This window comes from Elgaria multicarinata, chromosome 9 (assembly GCF_023053635.1).
Source record: "Elgaria multicarinata webbii isolate HBS135686 ecotype San Diego chromosome 9, rElgMul1.1.pri, whole genome shotgun sequence".
Classification (NCBI taxonomy): domain Eukaryota; kingdom Metazoa; phylum Chordata; class Lepidosauria; order Squamata; family Anguidae; genus Elgaria; species Elgaria multicarinata.
The window spans coordinates 475412-500096 of NC_086179.1; the positions used below are offsets into that span (position 1 = coordinate 475412).

Consider the following 24685-nt stretch of genomic DNA (forward strand, 5'->3'; position numbering starts at 1 on the left):
GGGCAGGCATCTCCTAGAGTTCCAAGGAACCCCCGCTGTGTCATCAGGAGGGCTTGCGTGGCCCAGCCAGCCAGATGCTGGGCAGAGAGGGGGCTGCCTGCCTGCCTGCCTCCTTTGATGCCCCCCTGACCAGCTGCTACTGCCCTCCATGCATGCAGTCATGCAGATTGGGCTGGTCAACTGGACAGGGGGGTACCTGACTGGTGAATGCTATGGTGATGGTGTCAGTGTCTTGGGCAACTCACTGGGCAAGAAGCAGGTAACAGGCTGAAACAGCCAGCTGGACAAACCGCTCCCTCCCACAGCAGAGTGAGCAAGGGGCAGAGCTTCCTTGGGGTGGGGAGGGACTGCTCATGTCCCATGGGAAATCTCCCTCCCTCTCTCTCTCTCACTCTCACTCACACACACACACCAGTGTACTGGTGCCTGTTGCCTGCCTCCTGAGCTCTGGATCTGAGATCCAGCAAGGCCTGATCCTGCCCCTGAACTGGCATGGAGGCAGCTCCCACCTCCATCCTCCAGGCCTCAAGAGACAAGGGAGATGTGGCATCTGTTCAAGCATCCCCCCGGCCCCCGATGCTGGCTTTGGCCAAGCGGCACTGCTGCCCTCCGCTGTGGGACCATGCAAGTCAGCGCGTGCGTGCGTGCATGCATGTGTGCGTTCTCCCCTTTGGGTAGAGCTCCAAGGGTGGAGATACAAAGAGGAGCCAAGGGGTTGGCGGCAGGAGGGCTGGGCTGCGGCTGTCTCAAGGGATCCGACCCTGCAGCCTTCAGATGGTGCCCCTGTGACTTGCCTCCTTTGGTCCCTGCAGACCTGGGAGCTGAAGGTCACCGCGAAGCAACGAAAGCAGGTGGTGGTGGTGGCACTGGTTGGGTATCAAGGACAGCGCCTCCTGGTGGATGCCGATGGCACAGTCCGGTGTGGGCAGCCCGTGTCGGACAAACAGGGCCAGTTCCTGCTGGAGGTGCATCCGAGCGGGGCGTGGACCCTCCAGCAGCCAGAGAGCAAGAAGTACTTGGAGTCGGATGGGGAGGACGTCTTCTGTGTCACCCACAGCCTGACTTCCCGCCACATGTGGATGCCCCAGCTGGCCATGCATGTCCATGTGGTCCTCTTCAACCCAAGCAGCCAGCTCTATGCTCGGACGGATCCAGAGCTGAACCGGGTCTGGGTAGACACCCCCGTGCCTTACCCTGAGGAGTGCAGCTTCATCCTGAGGTTCCGGAAAGGCGCCTGCCATTTGGAGACCTCCAACCACAAGTTCGTCTCCAGATTAGAGGAACTTGCCACGGTGCCCTCAGCAGAGACGGCTTTTCACCTCAACCTCAAGCCGGGCTCCTTAGTGGTCCTGACGGACAGGGATGGGCACATCTTGTACCCGCAGGGCAGTCGTGGGCGCCTGTGCCTCGGAGACAGCCCCACGGACGACAAGGAGTGGTTTGTCATCGAGAGGTGTCCACCGTGGGTCAGCCTGAAAACTGGCACCAAGAGATACGTGAGCGTCCTATGTGGCAAGTAGACCCCATTTGCCCAACCAAGCAGGCTGGGAAGAAGGATGCCCTCGCTCCCTCCCACCTCCCAAACCCATGCAGAGCAGGACAGGCATCCCAGAGCCCCCAGTCCATACCAGGAGAGAATTGGGGCCACTCACTGGGAGCCCCTGGGCAGGGCAGGGCAGGGCAGGCATGAGGTCTTTGACAGTCTGGGCTACAATTGCGGTATTTCTTGAAATGTTGAGGGCCTGGGGGTGAAATCCCCCACTCCCACCTTAAAAGGAGACATCTGGGGAAGAACAGAAATACTTGCAGTGTGGACTTTGCCATACAGGCGGAAGTGCAACTCTGACTTTTACCTCAAGGGACGGAGGAGCCCTTGAGAAAGGAGCTCTTCTGTGGCATTGGCTCGTCGTGCAGCCTTATTACATTCTCTGCCATGGAAACAGCCCCTGAAGTGGTAGACAACCACAGTAAATGCAGTAGTCACAATACATTTAAAACTATCTGCGAAACACTGAACTGTACACACAGATGCACACGCTGCAGGAAACGCACAGAGGTGTTAGGGAGGAAACACGTGCTAGTAATTGCATAAATCAGTTATGGCTAGAACTGCTTTGAAAAGCCAGCGCTACATCAACCTTTTCCTGCTTTCAGCGGGCAGCATGGCGCCCACCCCGAAAGGCTGCCGGGCCTGATCTGAGTCACTCGCAGAGTTGCTAAGGTGCGAGACTCAAGCCCAGGGTCCTCTCTGGCGTGGCCCCTCAGATCACATGCCACTTCGTGGCCACCTCAGACTAAGGCCGTAGGAAGAGCCCAGAGGCTGGATCTGACCCAAGGGGGGCCCCAGTCCAGCATCCTGTCTCCCAGTGTCCATCCAGATGCTTCTGGGGATCCCACAAGCAGGACCTGAGCGCAACAGCACCCTCCCTCCCTCCCTGTGGTTCAACAGCCACTTGCGCTGGGGTCCCTGTGGCTGGGCTGGCTCTGTGAGTCTGGAAGGCAGAACAACTGAATGTGATCCCTGTTTGGAGCTGGGCCCTCCTCCTTGGAGCCCTGGGTCGTCTGTCTTCCGACGCCTGGGCGACTGTTCTTCCCTCCTTTTCTCTTCCCCCAGACTCTGAAGTGTACGCTGGCTCCAAAAAGGTGACTCCAATGTCTGCATTCCTGTTTGAAGTTGACCCTGATACCAAAACTGTGCAGTTGAAAGATGTTCACCACAAGTACCTGGCTCAGGTGGGCCAGCCTGCCAGAGGCGTCTCCATCCCCAGGGCTGGGCGCAGCTCTTCAAGGGCCAGGATGGAGAGGCACATGGCCCACCCAGCCCAGCAGCCCCAGGGAATTACTGTCGCCCAAAGGACAGCTGGCCTTTGGGGGCCAGTTCGGCCGACTCTTCTGGGATCCTGCAGGGACCCCCAGATGAAGGAGAGCCTGACCCACTGGGCCTTCCCAGGGCATGGGGAGCTCCCTGTCACAAGCCCCATGTGTCAAGGAGCACGCAAAATCTCCCGGGGTGCGTGTGCGTGTATTCCCTGCCGTAGGACACTTGGGGCTGACCCCGGGCTGCTCCCTAAAGCCTCCCTGCCCCCCCCCACTTGCCCTTCCCAGAGGCAATTCAAGAGCGTGATGGCCAACGGTTACAGCAAAGAGCCAGAGACCAAGTTCCGTGTCCTGTGGCATTATGGGAATATCTTCCTGAGAGCCCTCAATGGCCGCTACCTGGGCACCCTGCCAGTTGGGCTGGTGGTAGCCAGAGCCGTGCGCCCAGGTGAAGAGAACGGCTGCAAGACCCTTCCCCTACTCTGGAGCTGGTGTGAAGGGACGGCCACCGCATCTCGGGCTGGGGAGCACCTTTCCCGGGACCAGGAGTGCTGCTCCTCCCTCGGACCTAGCAGGGCGGGGGCGGGGCGGGGGCGACCCGTCCACACACCCGGCCAGCTCCCGAGGTGCCCCGCTGGCCTCCGCCCGCCCACCGACCCCGCCGCCCTTCTCGCCGCAGGGCCCAGCGAGGAGTTTGCGCTGCGCCTGGCCAACCGCTCCTTCGTGGTGCTGCGCGGCCGGTACGGCTACGTGGGGAGCTCCGCCGGCCACGAGCTGCTGCAGTGCGACCTCCTGGAGCCCGACTGCGTGGAGCTGCTGCCCTGCAAGCACGGCGTCTACCACCTCCGGAGTAAGGGGGAGGGGCTGGATTCCGAGGGGGCGTCGGGCCGGGCTTTCCTCGCCGCCGCCGCCGCCGGCGCTCAGCTCCAGAGGGCTGCCCAGCACGTGGCGGCCCGGAGGCTTGCCCGGGTTGGGCTCGGCAGCAGGGCGGCGAGCTGGATCGGCTTGGGGCCCTCCTGGGAGCGGCGGCGGCGGCGGCACCGAGGCTTCCTCCTCGGTCAGCCGGCGTAGCAGCGCAGCCCAGCAGCCTCGTTATTCCGGGGCAGCAGCAGGCGGGGCGCGGGGGAGCCGCCCCCTGGCCGCAGCGCCCGCAGGGGCCCGGCCCGGCCCGGCCCGGCAGGGGAGGCGCACCGAGCGCCAGATCTCCTCCGGCCGCCGGGGTGCGGGGGCCCTGCTAGCCGCCCCCCTCCCCGATGGCCCCCGGGGAGACTCGCTGCGCCGGGCTGCGGTGCGGAGTAGCTGAGGCGGGGGCCTGGGGGGCGGGAGGCGGCCTCTTCCCCCGACGGGAAAAGGGGCGTTCAGCCCGCTCATCCCCGTGGAGGAAGGCGGGAGGCAGGGACGGGGCTGCTGGCGCGCCCTCGGGCCCTGCGAGGCACGGAGCGCCGCTCGGCCCGGCGGGGCGGACCCGGCTGGCTTGGCTGGTGGCTTCCGACGAGACCAGACGAGCCGCCCTGCTGGGCCGGCAGCGGCTGCTGGCGCCTGCCGTGGGCGCGTCTTCCGGGCTTCCAGGCCTGCCCTGGGGAGCCCGGCCCGAGGGAAGGGCTTCACCCTGCGCGCTTTCGCCGGAGGCGGATCTACACTACTGCGTTAAAGCGCTTTCTTATAACAGTCTTGAAAACGGTCTATGGCGCTCTGTGTCCTGGGCCCCGATTGCTGTCAAAAGTGTTACAAAGCTCTTTAAAGCAGTGGTGCGGATCCTGCCCAGAGCGGGGTCCCTCTCCCTGCAGGGTGGGGGGTGCTTGCCGTGGGCGCCAGCGCCGCCTCCCTGGGAAGCCTGCAGGCCAGAGGCGGCAGCTGGGCCCCCTTCCTCCCGCTCCCCAGGCCGCGGCAAGAGCTTCTGGTCGCTGACTGCGGAAAGGACCTTCAAGACCTGGGGCACGTTTGCCCTGAATTTCTGCCTAGAGATCCGAGGGAAGAACCTGCTGGCGGTCCTGGCCCCCAACGGCTGCTACTTGCGGGGGGACCGGGAGGGGCCCCTCGTGGCCGACAGCGAGGAGGTGACCCCCGAGTGCCTCTGGGAATTCTAGGCCCAGGGAAGGTAAGGGCGGCCGGCGCTGCCGCCTCCCCTGATCCGTGGGCGAAGGGGAGCCCAGGCCCCTCCCCTCCCCACTCCACCTGGTTGAGAGATGCACAGCTATGGGCTTCGACTTGTTGGGACCCACACCCACACCCCGGCAGCCATTGCAGGGCCACCTGGCCCTCCCCACGGGATCAGCTGCAAAGGGTGTGTGCACAGGAGGGCTTGCCGGAGGGGAAGGCGGCTTCGAGCGAACCCTTCCGGGCCCCGTGAATAGGCTCCCCCACCCCGGGGAGCGAGCGAATGAGCCTGGTGGCTCCAAGGGCACCATCTCATCAGCCCCCAAGCCCACCCAGAGGCAGGGAGGCTGCCTCCTCCTCCTCCTCCTCCTCTTCTGCCTGTTGCTGTCTCCCGCAGGTGCCTGTGTGAGAGGAGCCTCCCCAAACCCACAGGAGCTCCGGATGGGGCCAGGCGGAGTGTCCGGAAGGTCTGGCATCCTCCCTTCTGCGCCCATCCCCCCTTCAAAGAGGTGAGGGGCTTCTGTGCAGTCGTTCTGGGGATCTGCAAGGAGGGGTGGGCTGCCAGGTGGGGCTGGAGGGCAGGGCTGTGGGGGGGGGAATGCCCCAGACAGCCTCTCCAGCCCCACCTCTGCACCCTCAGCCATCCCCTCTCCCTCCCAGCAGCTGCCTTCCCAGCCCTTTCCAGGACACAGACGGACGGACGGACCTCCCATAAGAAAGGGGGCAGCTTGTTTCCTTGCAGCATGGCTCTCTCGTCGTCCCCAGCTCCCCACAGGCAGTGCGAGGGGCCCTCTTCCTTCTCTGCCCCCCCCGGGTCTTGGGGCATTGAGGGCCAGCAGAAGGGGCCCAGGAATCTTCCCGCAGGCTGCCCGCCCCTTTGTTGGCCTTAACGGGAGGCCTGGCCACTCCCAAACTCTTTGCCAAGAGCAGGCCAGGCGCATGTGCGCACGCATGCATTCCCTTGCTAGCTGTGACACTCCGCTGAAGCTGGCCTTGCAAGGTTTCTGACACGAGGAGGAGGAGGAGGGCCGCTCCCGCCCCTGTGCCTCTGCGGCTGTCGTTTGAGGGCAGGCGGGCACAGACAGCCTGCAGGGGAAAGGTCAGCACAAAATGTCTTGCCTGTCGAGAGCTGGCCCCATATTATTATTATTATTATTATTATTATTATTATTATTATTATTTTATTAGTTTCACATCTTAAAATACAACAACATAATACTAATTAAAACACATAAATCAAAACATAAATTGCTTACAATTCCACATTTATAATTATAATTTTTACATAATCACGTAACATAACATAAGTGCTCCCCTCCTCCCTTCAGGATCTATTCCTGCTTCCAAAATCTCATTGTTTCTTCTGGTGGTGGTTTTTCCACCCCCCCTTACAGAATACATATTCTAGGAACTGTTTCCAAATTCCCTCAAATTCATTTACATTTGTTATACCTTTTCTTAACTTTATATTGCATGTCAGTTTGTCATTAATAGCTATATCCCAAATTTCCTTATACCACTCTTCATTATGATAGTCTCCTTGAACTTTCCAGTTCCTAGATATGATTAACCTTGCTGCTGTCAACAAATTTGTTATCAATTCTTTAGTCTCTTTATTACACTTTAAATTTCCATATACTGATAGCAATGCCACTGTAGGTGTCTCTTCAATCTCTATTCCAACATTTTTTTTATCTCAATAAACACCATTTTCCACAATTTTTTCACAAATTTGCATTCCCACCACATATGCAAATACGTTCCTTTCCCCCCACATCCTCTCCAACAATTTGCTGAATTTGTCTTATTTATTCTATTTAATCTCACCGGGGTCAGATACCACCTCCATACAATTTTATAATAATTTTCTTTTATTCTCACAGACATGTTTCTCAACACTCTTTGTCTCCATATTCCCTCCCAACTCTGCTGCCCTATCTGCACCCTCAAATCAGTTTCCCAAACCATCTTCCCCATTTTTTCTATCTCCCTCTTTTCAACCAAAATTCTATATATTTCACTTGTTCAACCTTTTATCCTTTTATTTTCTCCTTTCTCAATTTCTTTCTTTAAAATCAACTCTTCAGATTTCGTCATTTTACTGCACTCTCCATTATCTCTTACCCATTTTTTTGACCATTGCTCCAATTGGCAATAATTTAACCAGGTCAAGTTCTCCCCCTTAAACGCCTCTTCTAATTTCCCACCTGTTTTTGTCTCTCTCAACCAATCTTTTAACCTCATTATTTTTTTCTCTATTAAAACTTTGCTCAGTCTCTCTTTTAAATTCCCAGGGAAATTCCTTAACACTATCACAGGTGTTAATGGAGATATACTCGAAAATAACTCCTTTTTATGTAATCGCCAAATTTCCCAATGGTTTTTCAAAAGAGGGTTTTCTATTTCTTCCCCCCTCTTTTTACTACACTCTCTAAAAAATAAATTTTCCAATTGCCATTCTTTATCCGAATGAATCAAGAGGCCATCTTGAGCCTGAGCCGTCATTCTGGGATCGCTGCCCTCAACATGGGACCAATCCATGGGCCCAGAGGAATTGTGGTGGCTCCCTCCTCACAGAGTGGCGCTCAGAGTCACCTGTGGCCATCTGCAAGGCATTTGGGCCAGTGAGGCAGATGGCTGCTTGCTGGCGGGACTCCCGGGTGGCCCAGCAGCTCCTAATGTTGGCCTAGGTGGTCTCAGCAGAGCTTGTTTTAAGCCCCCCTCCCCCTTCCTTAGAGTACGGCTTTGTCTGCCGAAAGGAAGCCACACTTGTGGAATGGAAGCCTGACATGTTCTTGCTTCTTTGAATGCCTGATGCACCTTCCGAATCAGGACTGGTGTGAGTGGGCACGTGGGGGGTACACCAACAGCAGTGGGCTACTGGACCCCACAGCCCTCCCTCTGCCATCACTAATGTGGGCTTTGGAAACTGGTGTCAGGGACTGAGAAACAGGAGATTCAGAGGGGTGGAGGAAATGGAGGGGCAGAGGGCATTGGGTCCTGGCAGCCATGGGGGGGGGGTACTGTAACTCCCCCCCCCCACCCGAAGGCTCTTCTTAGTCGGCACCCGCAATTGAGAGCTCAGAAAGCCAGCTCTGTACTGGAGGCTGCGATGCTTGATGCACAGAAAGAACGGCGCCTCCCTTTCAGTGAATAACAGATCGTTTAATATGACAGAAACAGGCAGAAGAACTATCCAAGAACTACAATGAATGAGTGGTTGAATGATGCAAGATGAACAATCCCACTGTGATCAGGCATGAGACGTCCCCGGATACTCCGGAAGAGTCTTCGTTCCTTAGAAGTCCGGATTGTCTTATCAGACCACAGCTGGTGAGCTGGACTCCTGGTTCCACTTCGAGTATCAGAGTGGAGGGAAATCAGCGTTTAAGAGAGAGAGGGGGAGAGAACAGAATGATTTTTTTTTTTAAAAAAAAAAAGCATAAATACAACCCTAAACTGCTGTCTTAGACATTGTTACAGTTAATCTCATGAAGTTGTTCGATCTACACGTCCTCTCTCATAAACTGCATTTACCTCCCAATTGAACATGAGCCCTCCTTTGAGTTTTTCATCTCGTGAACCTGCCTCTGTCCAGCCCGGCTGCTGCCAGCTCACGCTGCTCAGAAGCTCTGGGCTTTCGGTTTCCCTGCCTTAAGACGCTCGTGCAAAGACACAGGGGCGAGGCGGGGGTGGTTGTTCTGTGTTTATGTGGTGGTGGAGTTGGGCCAAGCAAGGCAAAGGAATGGATTAATACAGAAAAACATTATACTGTTGTTTTATACTTTGTATGGTTTAAATTTTTGTGAACCGCCCAGAGAGCTCCGGCTATTGGGCGGTGTAGAAATGTAATAAATAAATAAATAAATATAGCAAGGTGGGCAATAATGCTTTAAAAATGCATTTTTTACCGTTTAAAATTGGATTATTATTTTTTTCAGTCCATCACTACCAAACCGTCATGGGTGTTTCTTTTCCTCCCGTTTTTCCCCCCTACTTTGCTTTGGCCCAGTTTCACTCTCACAAAAAAGCAGAGTGAAGCAGACTGTAACAACACTGGAAAGAAAAAACGGAGACGAAATTGTGTGTTGTGCACCTTCCTGCATTCTGATACTAAGGCTGCAGTCCTGTACCCACTTACCTGAGAGTAAGCCCATTGAACTCAATGGAACTCATTTATGATGAGAGGTGATGTATAGGGTTGGGTTGTGCTGTTAACCGCAAGCTGTCGTTGGTGCTGGCTGTATGAAAGACCCCAGGCGGGCATATTTTAAAATATTCCCTCTATAGGTAAAGTGAGCAAGTGGAATATATATACATACAGTTGTAAATTAGCATGGCTTAGTGGTCAGATTTGCTCCACTGTCCAGGAAAAATGAAAACTTTTCAATGGGAACTCCGTGATCCTAACATAAATCAGCAGGATGAAAATCAGACATCTAAACTGCCTTGTTTTAAATCAATGTACATTTCCCTACAGTTCATTAATCCGCAAAACACTTTGGGCTGTTAATGAGCTGGGTTCACTTATAAGCTAAACTTCTATTCCAAAGGGAAACGGCCTGTTAAGTAATTGAAGTCAGGGATTTTGCTCACGATATTTGAAAGATCATCAACAGCAAGGGTCCAAAACGCTAGATACAAAGCACAGTAATGCCGCTGAGGGTGGGCCGATGGCAAGCGATGAGGAGGAGGCCAAAGAGAATCCAAGGAGGCCTCCCCAAAGTAGGGGGGGGGGCGTCCAGGAGCCTTAACTGCCAGGGGAGGGGCCCTACGCCGCCCCATGAGACCCACAAAAGAGAGGGGCTGCCCGCAGGGCTCTTGGTCATGGCGCCCGCCAGGAGGCTGCTCCCCCAACTGCCCCTGCCTCCGCCAACAGTCAGCATCCTGGGGCCGCGGGACTGTCCCCCTTTGGAGTTGCTTTTCCTACCTACGGGGGTGGGGGGGTGGAGACCCTGTCGCTTGTGCTTGTGGGGTGTGTGTGTGTGTGTGCTCCATTTGCAGGGCATCAGAAGCGGCCCTGCAGAGGTGCCCCAGCCATGGCAGGCCCACAGCACCCAGCCTCGTGCAGTTGGGAAGGGGAGGGTGGCCTGTAGGTCCAAGCAGGAGAGGAGTCTGCCCAGAGGAGAGGGGCGGCAGCTGCAGTCTCTGGCTTGAGGGGTGCTCCTCCCACCCCTGCCAGGGCTCCCCGTGCCCATCACGGGCCTCCAAAGGGTTCTGTGTGGTTGCCCCCTTTGTGGTCCACCCCTCAAGCACCCCCTGCCCCACCTCCTGGCTTTATACCAGAGGGTCTCGCTGGTGGCCCGAGAGAGTAAGAAGAGCCTGGTGTGGCAGCTGCTTGGATCCAGCCAGATCCCCCTCGAGGCCTTTGGACAGGTGGAGGCGCACAGGAGGGAGCATCTCCAGGACAGTTGCGCTTCCACACCTATGACCTGGGCTTTGGCTGGGCAGCAGTCTTGAAGTCACTGGACGTAGAATCATAGAATAGCAGAGTTGGAAGGGGCCTACAAGGCCATTGAGTCCAACCTGGGGCCTGGGGGGGGGCATCACCAAGGGCAGCGCATGTCACCACGTAGCGAGCTGTGGGCCGTTTTCTAGGCCGTGGGGGTCCTTTCCGGAGGGGGTCCTCTCTGTGCCAGGCAACCCTGGGGCCGTGGGTGCTCTTCTTTGAGCCTCGAGGGGAGCCTGCAGGCTGGGCCCAGTGCAGGAGGGGCTTCCTGGGCTGGCATTTCCATGGCACCAGAGACCTGGGTGGGGGGCAGTGCCCCCGGGGGTGGGGGAGGAGGCAGGGACTGTCCCTCCAGCAGCCAGGCCTGCAGGCTGGGGTTCCAGATGACATGCCGGGCTCACAGGCCTCGCTGGGCAGTGCAGGCACCCGCTCTGGACAAGGCCAGGGAGGGCTGCAGGGTCCAGCAGCAGCCACTCTTGCTCCCACCCCAAAGGGGCTTTGCAGGGCCCCTGCCCCCCAGCAGCAGCACTTCTGCAGCCCAACGAGTGCCCCCCCACCCCACAAGGAACAGAGGGAGGGGGGAAGGCATCGGAGCCCAGCTGCCCGGAGGCCTCTCTTACCACTCGAGGGGGCCTTGCAGGCCCAGGGTGAAGCGGTGGGTGCGTGCAGTTCCTGGGTGGGGCTGGAAGAGCTCTGGCTCCTGGGCAAGACAGGCAGATGCCGGGAAGGCTGTGAAGTGGCAGAGAAGGGTCACAGCCAGAACGCGGCAGTGGGCAGCGATGGGCATGGCTGAGCCCCAGGGTGGGTGGCACCCTGGGCAAGACAGGCAGATGCTGGGAAGGCTGTGAAGTGGCAGAGAAGGGTCACAGCCAGAACGCGGCAGTGGGCAGCGATGGGCATGGCCGAGCCCCAGGGTGGGTGGCACCCTGCTGCTGCTAACAGGCACCACCCACAGCCTGCCTGTGCCAGAAAGGTCAACCAGGGCCAACCTCCTTTAGCTGGCCTGGCTCCCAAACGAAGAGAGGCCCTTGGAGCCGAGCGAAGGACGGTCGCTGATCCTGCAAGGCTGCTGTGGCCAGTGGCCTCCTTGGAAGGAAGCCGGGCTGCTGGCTGTTCCCCCGGGAGCCCTACAGGTCTTCGCAGGGCCTGGGGGCGGGGAGGTTCCCCAGGTTGCAGGCTCCGACAAGGCACCCTCTGCGGCCCCGGGAGGGGAAGGTGACGCGGACACTGGTCTGAAGGGACGGGAGGATCGCTGGCTTGGCATGGCATCGGGGTAGAGCCGCAAGAGCCCCACCCCCTGGAGCAGGGCAAGGCTCCTGGCGCTGGGCAGGACGGGCCGGATCCCTAGAAGGGCAGCAGGACTCTGCCCTGCATTTCTTAGCCTGCCTGGCAGGCTGCCCCCCCCCACCTGCAGTTGCTCTTCCGCATCAGTGGGAGGGAGTGGGAGCTCTGCAGATGACAAGGCAGGATGGGGGGGGCTCCCTCTGCCTGGCCATCGTTCGAATGACCAAGCATGGCCTTTTCTTCACCAAGGCATAGAGGTGGCTCAGAGAGGGAGGCCTCCCGTTGGGGTGGCAGCACCCAGAAACCTTGGGGGCAGGGCAGTCAGCACTATGAGGGGTGTGGCTGGATCGTCCCTCCCTCTTTTGCCACTCATTCACCAGCAAGGGAAGAAGCCGCTGTCTCCACCCCCTCCTCGCTTCCCCACCCCAGAGCTGGGAGTTGGGGGCAGCCACCTACCTGGTCGCAGAGAGCTGATTGGGCTGCAGCAATGTGGGTGTCACGGGGGGTGGCCCCCACTCACATGAGGCCCCTGTGCATGGGACAGAGAGGAAGAGGCGTCCTTCGCACGGGGCTCCCTGGGCGGTTTACACACCCTGCTCACTGCCCCGCCCCCAGCAGCTGCCTTTGCTTGGCAGAAGCACCAGTCCTGGGAGGGAGCCCCTGCCCCCCACCTCCTCCCTCCCCAAGTGCCTGTGTGTTTTTAGGGGACAAGAGCGGAAGGGCACAAGCCCAGGCAGGCTGCTCGACCTTGCCCAGGGCCTAATCATTCCATGGGTGGAGTCTGGGAGCCCCAGCTCCGTTGCCTCCATTGCTCTGGGGGTGAGGGTCCCTGCTTTTGGACAAGGGCGAGGAAGCCCACATCACGTGCACAAAAAAGCCCATTTGGACAGACAGGGCCGCTTCGAGGCCTGGGCCAAGCCCAGGGCCTCTGGGACCATGGGCCTCAGGGCAGAACCTGTGTGGTGGGTGTCCAGGGCCTTCTTGGCTTCCCGCCGCCATCTTGCTCTCCGATTTGAGAACCAAACCTAATTGAGGAGGAGACAAAGGCAGAGAGCGTCAGGTGAGGGCTGCCTCTGCCAGCGTGCCTGGCATCCAATGGTTGCTCCTCTCTGGATTGTAGGCTGACTCCCTTGGGGCTGGGTCCACCAACCCTCCTCTCTCCCTAAATCCTGAACTCACCTCCCAGCCTTTCCCAAGCGCACCGACAGCTGGACTCCTCCCCCGCCAGCCTACCTGTCCTTCCCTCCCTCCCTCCCTCCCTCCCTCCCTCCCTCCTTCCTTCCTTCCTGCTTTTCTCGCTCTCTTTCTTCGCTGCCTGGTCTTCCCATGCTCTCTAGCAGCAGGAGTCTGCAGAGGTAGAGGAGGAGGAGGCCGGGCTAACTCAGCAGCTGAAGCAGAGCAAGAGGGGACTTTGTTCCCCCACGTGTCCTTATGTGTGGGGAGGTGGGATTGATGTAAAATCTAGAATGTCCATTTCCCCCTGACACGCAGACACGCATCTATACACGCATTCGCACACACGTGTACACCCCCCCCCCCAGGACACTCCACTAAGAGCTGCATCTATCGCCTTCATATTCCCCCTTTCGCAAAACCTGCTTCTCTCTAGGAACACTTTGTTCCCTTCAACTTCCCATTTGCAGTTTTGGCAGCTCGCCAACTTCAGCCACGATCTGCTACATAAGAACAGCACCATGGTCAATTAACCATGGAATGTAAACAAAGTCTCACATGGCTGCAAACTGCCCAGCTAGCTCAATTCCAAAGAGGACCCGGTCTACCGCCATTGGAAGCCTGCACAGGAACACGCATAGGGACACTTGGAAAGGGTAAAGGGGCACACAAGGCAGGGAGGGGGGAGTGGCCAGATGCCCCCAGTAAGAACTCCATTTACCCCCATGCAAGCAGCACGTAGGCACACATCAAGCCCCTTAGCCTTGTCAGCTCCAGAAGACACTGATTAAGTTAATCCTGCTGAATCCACTCCACCGGCTAGCTGCCCAGACATCACCATATAAGGAAAGGGTTACGTGCAGGTGTGCGGTGCAAAGCACACCTGGGAGCAGTGGTGATGGCGACAGCCAGATGTTTTCCCCACTGCAGTTCTTCCTTTGACCACCTCTTGAGCGCAACTGGGCATGCCTGAGTGATGTAACAGATGAGGTGGACCAATAGGATGTGGGCAAATGACATGTAACATCTGGACTATATATGCTGCGGTTTGAATGTAGCGCAGTGTGATCCTGTCTTTGCTGCGTGAGTGTGTTTATTCTTGAGAATAAACGTTTGGAGCCCAACGGCTTGCCTGTGACCTTTCACACGTGTTTCAATATCGGACTGTGATGCACTCGGATTCGGCATAATTTATGCAACAGGATGACAACAATAAGAACTTCCGAAGAGCCCTGAGGCTGGATCAGACCAAGGCTCCATCTCGTCCAGCACCAGGTTCACACAGTGGCCAAACAGCTGCGTCGGTGAGCTACTCCTTTGCTAATAGGAACTGGGCAATGAGCCAACCCTGGAAGGTGGTCCAGGACCCCATGTTTGTAGCAAGCTTAGCCTTAAAAGCAAAGGGCAGGGGAGCCCCGCTTGCTTGGGTCGGGGCTGGGGCAAGAGCCACTAAGTATTTGGAGCCCACTGGTGGGGCGGGGCAGAGCAGTGGGGCGCAGCAGATACAGGTGTGCTGTGGGGGAGGGGGAATCGAGGAGGTTCAGCCCACTACCACCATCAGAGCAGAAAGGCGAAGGGAAGCCCTTGGGCTCAGAGGGCTTCTTTGGCCGGGGGGTGGGGGGAAGCGGGGGGAGAGGGCACCTTCACAGCAGCCCCCGGGCTTATTTGTCGCATGTTCAGAAATGAGCCTGAGCTGCGTGCTTCCCGTGGGCACTGGCCATACCAAGCCAAAGGACGCCTCTGAGGTTGGGGCCTTGGCAGGGGAGAGCAGGTGCGGCAAGAGCATCAGAGCAGCGCGGAAGCTGGGTCGCACCCAGGGCCAGAGGAGAGCATGGGATGGGCAGCCAAACGGCGAACGTGGCCTAGCGGAAGTTGGTGCCGAGTGATGCACCTTGGGGCAACGAAATGAAGTAAATCTGAACTCCACACCTACACTGATAGGGCCTGAGCTGGCAGTGACTGACCCCGGAACGGGGGCCGTGGTGCAGAGTTCAGGGGAAGCGTCAGCGAAGCATGGAGCACATATTCCGCGCTAAAGGCCATGAAGGGACTGAAATCAGAGCTGCCAGTAGCAGTATTGCCAGGCCCTTCCATAGGGAGCGACGGCGTAGCCTCATCATAAAAAAGGGGGTGTTGTGGAACTGGGAAAGGGACAGAGAGGGGCAGCCGAAATGCTCAAGGAGAACAAGCGCTTCTCCTAGGGGGGGCAAACCAAGCGGGTGTGTTTCCGGTCAGAAAAAGGAGGGGGCAATGACAGCCGGGGGGGGGCCTTCCACGACCTCTTCCTCTGCAGGCAAACACATCGCTGGAGTTGGCTGCCTGGCTTCCCGCCTTGACTGGCTGTTGCTGCCCAGACAACTCTTCTCACTGGTTTGATCTCACAACACGTGCAAGTTGCATGATTCAATCCCAACTGCTGGATTTAGGGGTTAGGGTGGTGGTGGTTGTAGGTGCTCCTGGCCACCTATGTTTGTGTGTGTGTGTGTGTGTGTGTGTGTTTGTGTGAGAGAGCGAGAGAGCAAGAGAGAAGCAGGGGCTGAAGAGGTGCAGGGGTGCCAGCATCATAGCCCCCCCCCCCCGCTCCCCAATGGGCCCAGCTGCTGTTCTGTGTTTGACTCCTCTGGCTTTGATAACTGCCTGACTCCAGTTCCACAGAGGAGGGAGCAGGAATCGCCCCTCACGGGCTCTTCGCACTTGCTGGAGAAGTGTCTCCTGCCCAACGCCTGCCTGTCACACAGGGAGTCCCCCTGCCAGAAGCCACAGGCAGGCTGTGCCCCCCTCCCTCCCCACCCCTCCACCCCCAGCAGCACGGGAGGGCATGTGTCGCACGGTGGCCACCTCTGCAATGACTCCTGGCTGCTCTGCACAGCCCTGCCAGATCCAAACTGGGCCATCCAGAACACAATTTGTTCAGCCGCCGCCTGCAGTGCCCTGTGCCTGCCAGCACGTGGGGCCTGGAGTGTCTTTATGCCCAGAGGGGCTCAGGCCAAGCAGAGAAACAGCAGCTGTGGGAAGTGGGGGGGTGGGAGCCATAGGCCTGGCAAGAGAGGGGAACCCGGGAGGATGAGCTGCCATGGCTGAAAATCTCCACTGGGTGGCACTGTGGGACCCCCCTGGGGACTTTCCAGACAGGTGGGGGTTCTCTTTCTCTCCTCCCCCCCAAATTGCAGTATCAAGGGAGTGTAAGGAGCGGAGGCAGCAGGGCAAATCAGGAGAGGTTTTCCATGCATTTTGCAGTATGACGCTGCTTTTAAAATGACAGGGCTCCACAGGGATCACACACACACACACACACACGCATGGCCTTGCCCTGTAAGGCCCAAACAAGCCCTGGCCACTCCAAGGGAGTCCAGAGCAGAGGCCTGACCGGTAGCTCTGGCGGCCTTGTGGAGGGGTGGCTGCCAGGACCACGCTGCATTGGCCTGTCTGGCAGAAGATAGAGAAGTCTCTCTGTGTGTGCAAAGAAGGCCTTGTCAGGCACTCTTTCTTCTTGTGCAGGAAGCAGGCTGGCCCTGACCCCACCCCGTCCCACCCCCACCCTGGACAGGCCAGCCGTAACCGCGTCCTCTGAGGCCCAGGAGTGGCTGGGAGTCGCGACGTGGCATCTCTGCTTCACTCCTTCTGGGCCCCTCGGCCATTTCTCTGCTCTCCGAAGCAGTGCACATGCCCCCCCCACGGCACCCCCATTTCTATCCTCCCAACAACCGCGTGTGGTGGCTTAGGCTGAGAGGTGGCACCTGGGCTGGGGTCACTCAGTGAACTTCTTCATGGCTGAGGAGGGATTTGACCCACCAGAGGGGCCGTTTCCAGCAAAAACAACCAGCACAAATTTGGCAGAGATCTACAGACCATCCTGTCCAATGAAACTTTCCTCTTCCAAGGGAGACTCCAGTGGGGACAGGATGAATCGCAACTTAACAAGGGGTTCAGTTCTATTTCCTGTGGCCTGAATTGAAGCATTGGGATTTTTATCCCACTTTGGGCACTAATTAGCTTCCCCCTGCCAGGATGTTCTCTCAGCAGGAATGCCGTTGCCACCATCTGCACTTTTGGCTTTTCCTTTCCTTCTGACCTCACCACTTTCAACCTTCCCTGCCCCTCTGCCAATACCTATATCAAAGGTCAATTTAAATTATTTGTTCCAGAATGAACCTGTTAGCTTTTATGCTGCCACATCTGACTGGTGGGAGGGGGAGGTGTTGGTCATCCTTGGGTACATTATTCCCTTAAATAACTGACGGGCTGTGTGGCCAGCGAGGCGTCTGCCAGGGTGCCTAAAGGCCAGCTCAAAGAAGGAGCTTCTGGGCAGCTCTTTGAGTGGAAGGTCACTCGTGCTTGTGCGGGGAGAAATCCGCTCTCCCCCCCCCCCCCCAGTATCTCCAGGCAAGGTCGGGGGAAGCCCTGTTTGAAACTCTGGAGAGCAGCTGCCAGCCAACCTCACAGGGACAACGCGGGGCTCCGGGCGCAGCTTTGGCCCGCCGGTCCCCCGTCCTGAGGGCCTGCTGGCTACAGGGTTTCCCATGCGGGTTTGTGTGGCTGGGGGTCACCGTAGGGGAGTGCTCCCCGCCCATGGCAGGGCCAGTGTCAGCTGCTGCTAAGCATTGCAGGCACCCGCTAGCCCCAGCTGTACTCCGACTGCATTGAGCTTTCACCTCCCTGGGAGTCACGGGGAGCATTTCAGACTTCAGGGATCTCTGGCTCGTGTCAGCCCAGTTCTGGGTCTATGTGGGGCTGCCCCCGTGGAACTGACACGAGCAAAGGGGTCGCTGGGGAGAGGGAGGAGGTTGCAGAGGCAGCTTCACTCACTCGGATCGTGGCGTTGGGGAGTCGGGTGGTAGAAGCCAGCTTCTCCCGGGTGGCCGCCTCTGGGTACTGCCCTCTCTGGAACGCTGGAAGGACGGACGGACACGCGGGGCTTCAGTGCTGCCACCCTTTTTCCCTCAGCCCCCCGGGCGCCCAGCCTTTTCCACCCTTTTAGAACAATGGTTGCTGTTTTTATATAACCACGTACAGTGCAACGCTGTTCAGTCTGCTCAGAAGTAAGCCCCAGTGAATTCAGTGAGAGTTACTCCCAGGAAAGTGTGTATAGGATCACAGTCTAAAGCTCATATGACAGAGAGCACAATCTTATGCACACTGCAGCGGTTTTATTTTTAATTTATTTCATTGTAATTTTACCCTTTTGAAAGGCACCCTGGGGACAGGGTTTAAAATCCCTTTGATTCATGTTTGAAAGCAACACCCAGTCCGTTCAGTGATGCTTATTCCCAAGTAAGGGTCTGTAGAATTGTAGCCTAAGATTTATTTTATCTGGAGAAAGCTTTATTTTCTTTATCAGTGGCAATAAAACTGCAGCCAAACGCCACCAAATGTCAGGCATGTGGTGTAGTGGCTCAGGTGTTGGCCTGGGAGTCGGGAGAAATGAGTTCTAGTCCCCACTCGGCCATGGAAACCCACTGGGTGACTTTGGGCCAGCCACAGAGTCTCAGCCCAGCCTACCTCACAGGGTGGTGGTTGTTGTTGTGAGGATAAAATGGGGAGGAGGAGGATGACGTACGCTGCCTTGGGTTCCTTGGAGGAAAAAAGGCAGGATATAAATGTAATAAACAATAGGTGTGCTTAACTGGGGGGGGGGGGTATTTTGGAGGAAAAAACACTGCAGGGCCCTGATTCAAAACATGATCACCATTCTGATGGCATGGGTGGGGTGGGGGGCTCCATTCATGTGACCTGCTGAAAATTCACTTCCTCCCAGCTGCTCTTTGTCCTCAGAAGTTTTGCTTCCTGCAAGCAGCACCTTTGCAGGTAAACAGCAGGTATGTAGGGGAGATTTTCAGCAGAACGCTGGCATGGGGCCCCAATCCAGAAAATGAAAATGGCCAGATCAGGCATGCTTGTCTAAACATGTGTCTAATATCATGTGTACTTTGGGCCCAAGGGGAAAGTAGGGGGGAGACGGAGGTTCGCCGCCCAAGTCCACACTGCCGTGGGGCTCACGTAGACAGGAGACTAGCACGGAGGCCTTCCAGAGGGAGAGGGCCTTTTTAGTGGTGGCCCCATATTTCCGGAATGCTCTTTCTCCAGGAAGGCCACACAGTCTCAGTACTGGTGGTTTTTAAAAGAACTCCAAGGACATCTTCATTTTAAACTGCTTTTTGTTCATTGTTGTGTCTTGATGAAGTTTTACTGATCGCTTAGAGGAGTGTAATGTGGATTTTAACTTGGTCATTTTAGTGTTATTGTGTTGGTCTAATTATTTTGCAAACTACTTTGTGAGGGGAATTTCCCTGAAAGGTTGTTTATAGATCTTTTATTTAATCAATCAATCAATCAATCAATCAATCAATCAATCAGTGAAGATCCATTCTCTGTCCACCAGAAAAGCCCGCCAGCCCACCTCATTTCCCCAGAAAACTGGCTAGAAATCGCTGGCTGAACTTAAGGGCCTCCCCCCATCTCCTCTTGATGAGCAACGGAAGGAGCCCTTCCCGACAGCTCTCAGTCCTGCAGCTGAACACCACGGCTCAGGCGCTGCAGGCAGCCATGGGTGGGTGCAGTCCTCAGTTCTTGGTCTGCCTCCCACCTTCAGCATGGAGCAGCTGTGGAATCCTGCTTTTGCAACCAGACTAGACCAGGGTCTGGGGTGGGGCGGGTGGGGCGGGAGGTGCTCCATCTCCCCATAGCCCTATCTGGACCCATTGGGCCTGTCAAGCATGAGCAGATCCGAGAGTGGGGCAGGGGATGGGACATCTTTGACATGATGCATCCATGAGATGCCCAGACCTCCTGCAGCCCACCGCCTCTCTCCCTGTGGGAGGACACCCACGAGGAGGCGCAGGCCTGCTCAGAAAGCCCCACATCTCCCCGGCCAGCCTCCACAGACCTCCCTTCGCCTGCGGTGTCCTTGTAGCACCCCAGGGCTTCCAGGCACTCACCTTCTTCCAAGACTTCCCGCTGCTGCTTTGAAAAGACGGTCTTGCTCTTGTGCTGGTTCCATGGGGTGGGCAGCTTGATCCCCTCCTCTGTCCTCCGGGGAGATGACCGGGACGCTGGTGCCTCTGCAGAGCCCTCGGGCCTCCTTTCCCCTGGCAAGGGGAGGTCTGCAGAGCAGTGGAGGAGGGAGAGCATGAACACCACTGCTGCCTTGTGGGTGTGTGGGTCTGTATGCAGGCGCATGTGTGTGTGTCTCTGCATGTGTTGCGGGGTGGGGTGGGGGGTCGTGTCACCTAGAGATTCCCAGCCTTGGCACATTTAGTTATTCATTTCATTTCATTTCTATATTGGCCCAGAGCCAAAGCTCTCTGTGTGGTGACGGAGCCCTTCCCTAAGATCTCTCACCTGGTTGCAGAGGCTTCGTCAGGAAAGCAAACTGATCTGGGAAGTGCACACCCAGGGGCAGGGTTCTTAGGATGCGGTTGATGGAAGACACCTAGGAAGGGAGAATGCGGATCATGGCCAGAGAGCCCCAGGGCTGTTCTCCAGGCCTTTCACTCTGCAAAGGCTGCAGTTTAGGAGTGGTGGGGTCACAGGCTGTATTGGGAAGAGCAAGAGATAGAGGTGCTGGCTGAACAGCCGCCCTGCCCCGCCCCCGGAACTGCAGCTAAGCGGAAAGGCCCTACCTGGAAGGCCCCTGATGTCTCCCCTGGAGAAAAGGACCCTTTCCTCCCCCCCTCCTGCTGGCTCTGTAAGTGAACTGGAGGGGGCCCGCTGGGGCCACTGTCTCCTCCATGCTGCTAGCAAGTAGCCGAGCAATGCCTGCAGTCCTCGGAAGGGAAGGGGTGCCTCCTGCAGCCCTCCCTTCCCTGAACCACCTGGATTGAGAGCCTGACAAAGTGGCGTTCCTTGCCTAGTGGCAGTGGCAGTGGTGGCCCTCCTGCTGCTGTGCTGCCCTTTGCTCTGACTTTATGCCACAAACTGACTGGAGTGATGGTGCTCTTAGATGCTGGTAAAGGTGGTGATGATGGTGAGATTGTTCTTTAAAGAGTTTCCAGGGCCCAAATTCAGTGGCAGGGCCTGGCCAAGAAATGTGGCTCTTCAGTTCAGTGTCCGTGAACATGCATTACAAATATTCATAACTGGCCAGCCCATCAGGTGGGATTCAAAAGGAAAACAAACATGAGGACGAGTGCAAAGCAATGAGCCGGATCAACCACAGAGCTATAATCAGAACCTCAGAGGGCAGAATCATCAACCCCACATTAAAATCCATTCTAAGCTGAAAGGAATAGAAATGTCTCCACCGCCTGCCTAATGCAGAGCAAAAATGGTGGCTGCATTTGGACCACACAATAGCCAATGGCGTGTGAATAGTCCACTCCGTGGCTGATTATTGAGGGGGGTCCTCCCTCCTGCCCCCACGACATGCTTACAATCAACTGTCGTGTGGATGAAGGCCAGCGTTGAGTCGGCTGTTAGCCAACAGTGTGTTTGACTGACACGTACCCCACCCTCTCTCCCCACCCCCTCAGTCCTCCCGCTGGTATCCCATCAGCCACTGCGAGTTCTGTCCTCTGCACGATTGGTGGCTCCCCAAGTGCTTCCTGGACGGGGTTATTTCCCCTGCCTATAGAGCCCCGCTGGGCGAGAGCGGCAGGGGATCCTGCAGCTCCCACCTCATGACTCTGTAGGCAGTGGAAATAATCCATGGAGCCTGACAGACAAGGCAACAATCAACAGTTGTGCAGATAATCAACTCTGCACAGCATTGGCTATTAGAGTTGATTATTAGATTACTAGAAAATAACCAACCACGGGGTGTTTTTTGCCCCACAGACGACGTAAAAGTCAACGGTGGGCTATTTAGTCTACCGTGGACTATTTAATCAACCGTTGACTATTGTGTCATCCAAACCCAGTCGATAACCAACAGTGGTTCAAATAGTCAACTCTGCATAGCGTTGGTTATTTGAGTTGGTTATTCTAGCTGAATAACCAACCGTGGTGTGAAAAAGTCCTGACTGAGGACACAATAACCCACTGTTAATTATTTAATCTACCATTGGTTATCATGTTATCATGTTGTCCAAACCCAGTCGGTGTCAGTCTGACCTTCCTGGGAGGGAATTCCACAATCAAGGTGCTGCCACCAAGAAGGCCCTGTTTCATGTTCCCACAATCTAGTCTGTCTTGGTAGCAGGGCACGCAACAAGCCCATCAAAGGGGAGATGCATTCATGTGGGAGGAGATGATCTTTTAGGTTTCCTGGACCCAGAGGTTTCTAGGTAAGAGGCAGCATCTTGAATTGGGCCAGGAAACCAACTGAAAACTGGTATAATTGATTTAGGGCCAGAGTGATATGGCCTGGAAGACAAGAAGCAGACAGCAATCTAACCACAGCACTTCGCACTGGCTGCAGTTTTCAATCATCCTCCAAGGGCAGCCACATATAACACATTACAATAATCTGAACAGCGGGTGATTAAGGCATGGAAACGAACATAAGGACAGCCCTGCTGGATCAGACCAAGGGCCTCTCTGTCCCAGTGCAGTGGCTGATCAGTGGCCCGTGGGAAGCCTGCAAGGAGGACAAGAACACAACCATTCTCCACCTCAATCCATGGGTTGGATGTGGCTCTTGGAATGCTCCTCTCCGCCTCCTCCTCCTCCTCCTCCTCCTCCTCCTCCTCTTTCATGCTGGCTGTGCAGGGAGTAGCTCATCTTCCTCTCCAGCCAGCATGGAAATGCAGGAAATGCAGGCGCAAGGCTCTCGATCTGGAGTGGGACTATGGCAGGAAGCAATGGGTTAAAGCCCCTCCAGTGCCACACACCAGGGTCCCAGTCTGGATCAGGCCCACAGCACCTGCCATTGCCTGGCCTGCAGTTCCATTCAATGGAATAAACAGATCCTTTCCAGACAATGCAAATGGCAGGTTTCCCCCCCCCCCGCCCCAATCCCGATTAAGACAAAGGGTTAAAGCCCCTTTGCCCCACATCAGCCAGGGTTCCAATCCAGATCAGTCCCCCAGCACCTGCAATTTGCATTTGTTTCAAGAGCCAGTGCTGGGGGGCCCAATCTGAATGAGGTCCCAGCATTTTTCTCTTGGGGGAAATGCCCCCCCCCGGGGAAAAAGGTGTATCCCCCCCTTCCCGGGCTGAAGATGTGGAGCTCTGTGGCCGGATCTACCTTCTCCAGGAAGGAGCACACCTGGTGCCCCAGCCAGAGCTGAAGCCACCTGCCGTAGTGAGGCCCAGCCCAGCAGCACCCGGCTCCCCACTCACGCTGGGCATCCTGCCTGCAGCACAGAGGCCTTCTGCCTGCAGCTTTCCTCGGATCTCCCAAGCAAAGAGGGAAGGCTGCTCTTGCTTCATCTGGGCAACCCGGGCCACCACCTGTGGAGTGGACAGACGTGGCCGGCTTCCTCCCATGGCCTTTGGCTGGACAACGCCCATCTGGTAGAAGCGGGTGAGGATCTTGCTGACACACCCATTGGAGACCTGGAACGTAGAAAAACGGAGGACTCTCGGTGTGTGAGAGTCCTGGGGCAGGGGTGGGGGGTCTCCTTGGCTAACTTCAGCATCTCCAGGGTCTTCCCTCCAAATGGTCTCCAGAGCTTCAGTTTGGCCTTGGTCCCTCAAGTCCCCCCCCCGCCTCCTTCCCCTGCCAGCTTCCCTCCGCCCCTCCCTCAGACAGCTACCTTCAAGTGACGTGAAATGTCAGTGGCTCGCAGCCCAGACGCGGCCAGATCGATTATCCACTTCCTCTTGAAGTCAGGCAGGGGGCATCCATTCACAAAGTGCCCCCCCAGCTGGTTCACGGCAGCGGCCCCTGCAAGCAGCCCAGGAAGACGGATGACCCAGAGCTCTCTGACCCACAGACCACGCAAGGGGGGGGGGATGTCTGCATGGGCTTGTGTGACCATGAGGACCACCAGTGTGAGAACACACTGGAACATCATGTTAGGCTATCTACCAAAAAGCACTTTCTGTCTTCACCAGATGCAATTGTTTCTGTTTTAGAGATGCAATTTATTTAGTCTGGGAATGGTCAGCTGTAGGAACAACAACACCCCTATGACCCTGAGGACTTAAAACCTCAAAACCAAAAGCAGCTTAGAGCTCACCTGACAGCCCAGCTGTGCTGAGGACAACCCCACCCCCACCCCACCCCATCACTAGCTCTGCCTCAAAGTGGCATCAGCACAAGGCTGCCCAGCTGAGCTCTTCTTCTTCATCACACGGCTCAGGTCAGCTAGTCGTCGGGATGACCCCTAAGTTACGAATGGCTCACTGAGACTTGTTTGTGAGGCAGGTAAAGCCATACTGCAGACTCAGGGCACGAATGGCACTTCGCTGTTATCTCTTATGGTTGCTCAGATCCATTTCAGCTGTGGGGGGCTAGGATGCAAGATTTGGAGCAAGGCTGAGAAATTGGTTGCAGAGATACAAAGGGGGGGGAGTTAGAGGAGCGAGCACCATGGGAAGCGAGGGGTGCTGAGAAGGAAGAGGCTCCTCCCCTTCCTCTGGACCTCCTCATCCCCCCCAAGTCAGCTGCTGCAGCTCAAGCACCTTGCCTGCACTCTGGGTGCTCTCCTGCCCCCCACTCCTCCCCTCACTGCAACGTCTTTCCAGCGCTTTCCCAAGCAGAAGAAACTGAGCCCAGTTGTCCCAGGGGAACTGATGAAGAAATCACCACTTGGGAGTATTCGAAAGGCCGCCTTGGGGCTCTTGGTCTGCCAACTCTAGGATCAGCTGCATGGGTCCCAGAGGCCTGCCAAGACCAGCCCTTCTGGTCCTTCTGCCAGGCAGGCAGGGCGAGTGCCTCTACCCTGCCGACAGGCAAGAGGCAAGGCTCCAGAGCGCTTTGGCAAGGGGGGGCGACCCCCGAATGCCTTGCTTACCCTGGTGCAGTTGCATTCCACGAGGCAT

The 24685-nt window shown here is 56.8% G+C and overlaps 2 protein-coding genes across 2 annotated transcripts; one reads left to right on the plus strand and one right to left on the minus strand.

Moving 5' to 3' along the window:
- Positions 1–160: 160 nt before the first annotated feature.
- Positions 161–23480, plus strand: FSCN3 (fascin actin-bundling protein 3). Its single transcript, XM_063133825.1, has 7 exons — positions 161–259; positions 813–1512; positions 2615–2733; positions 3106–3265; positions 3497–3667; positions 4699–4915; positions 23447–23480. The coding sequence occupies exons 1-6, from the start codon at positions 161–163 to the stop codon at positions 4902–4904; spliced, it is 1455 nt and encodes a 484-aa protein (XP_062989895.1). The 3' UTR covers positions 4905–4915; positions 23447–23480.
- On the minus strand, positions 10980–24685 carry PAX4 (paired box 4). Its single transcript, XM_063134461.1, has 8 exons — positions 24658–24685; positions 23455–23585; positions 23039–23254; positions 20159–20249; positions 19756–19920; positions 17627–17709; positions 12540–12672; positions 10980–11092 (listed from the first exon to the last, which is right to left on the minus strand). The coding sequence occupies exons 1-8, from the start codon at positions 24683–24685 to the stop codon at positions 10980–10982; spliced, it is 960 nt and encodes a 319-aa protein (XP_062990531.1).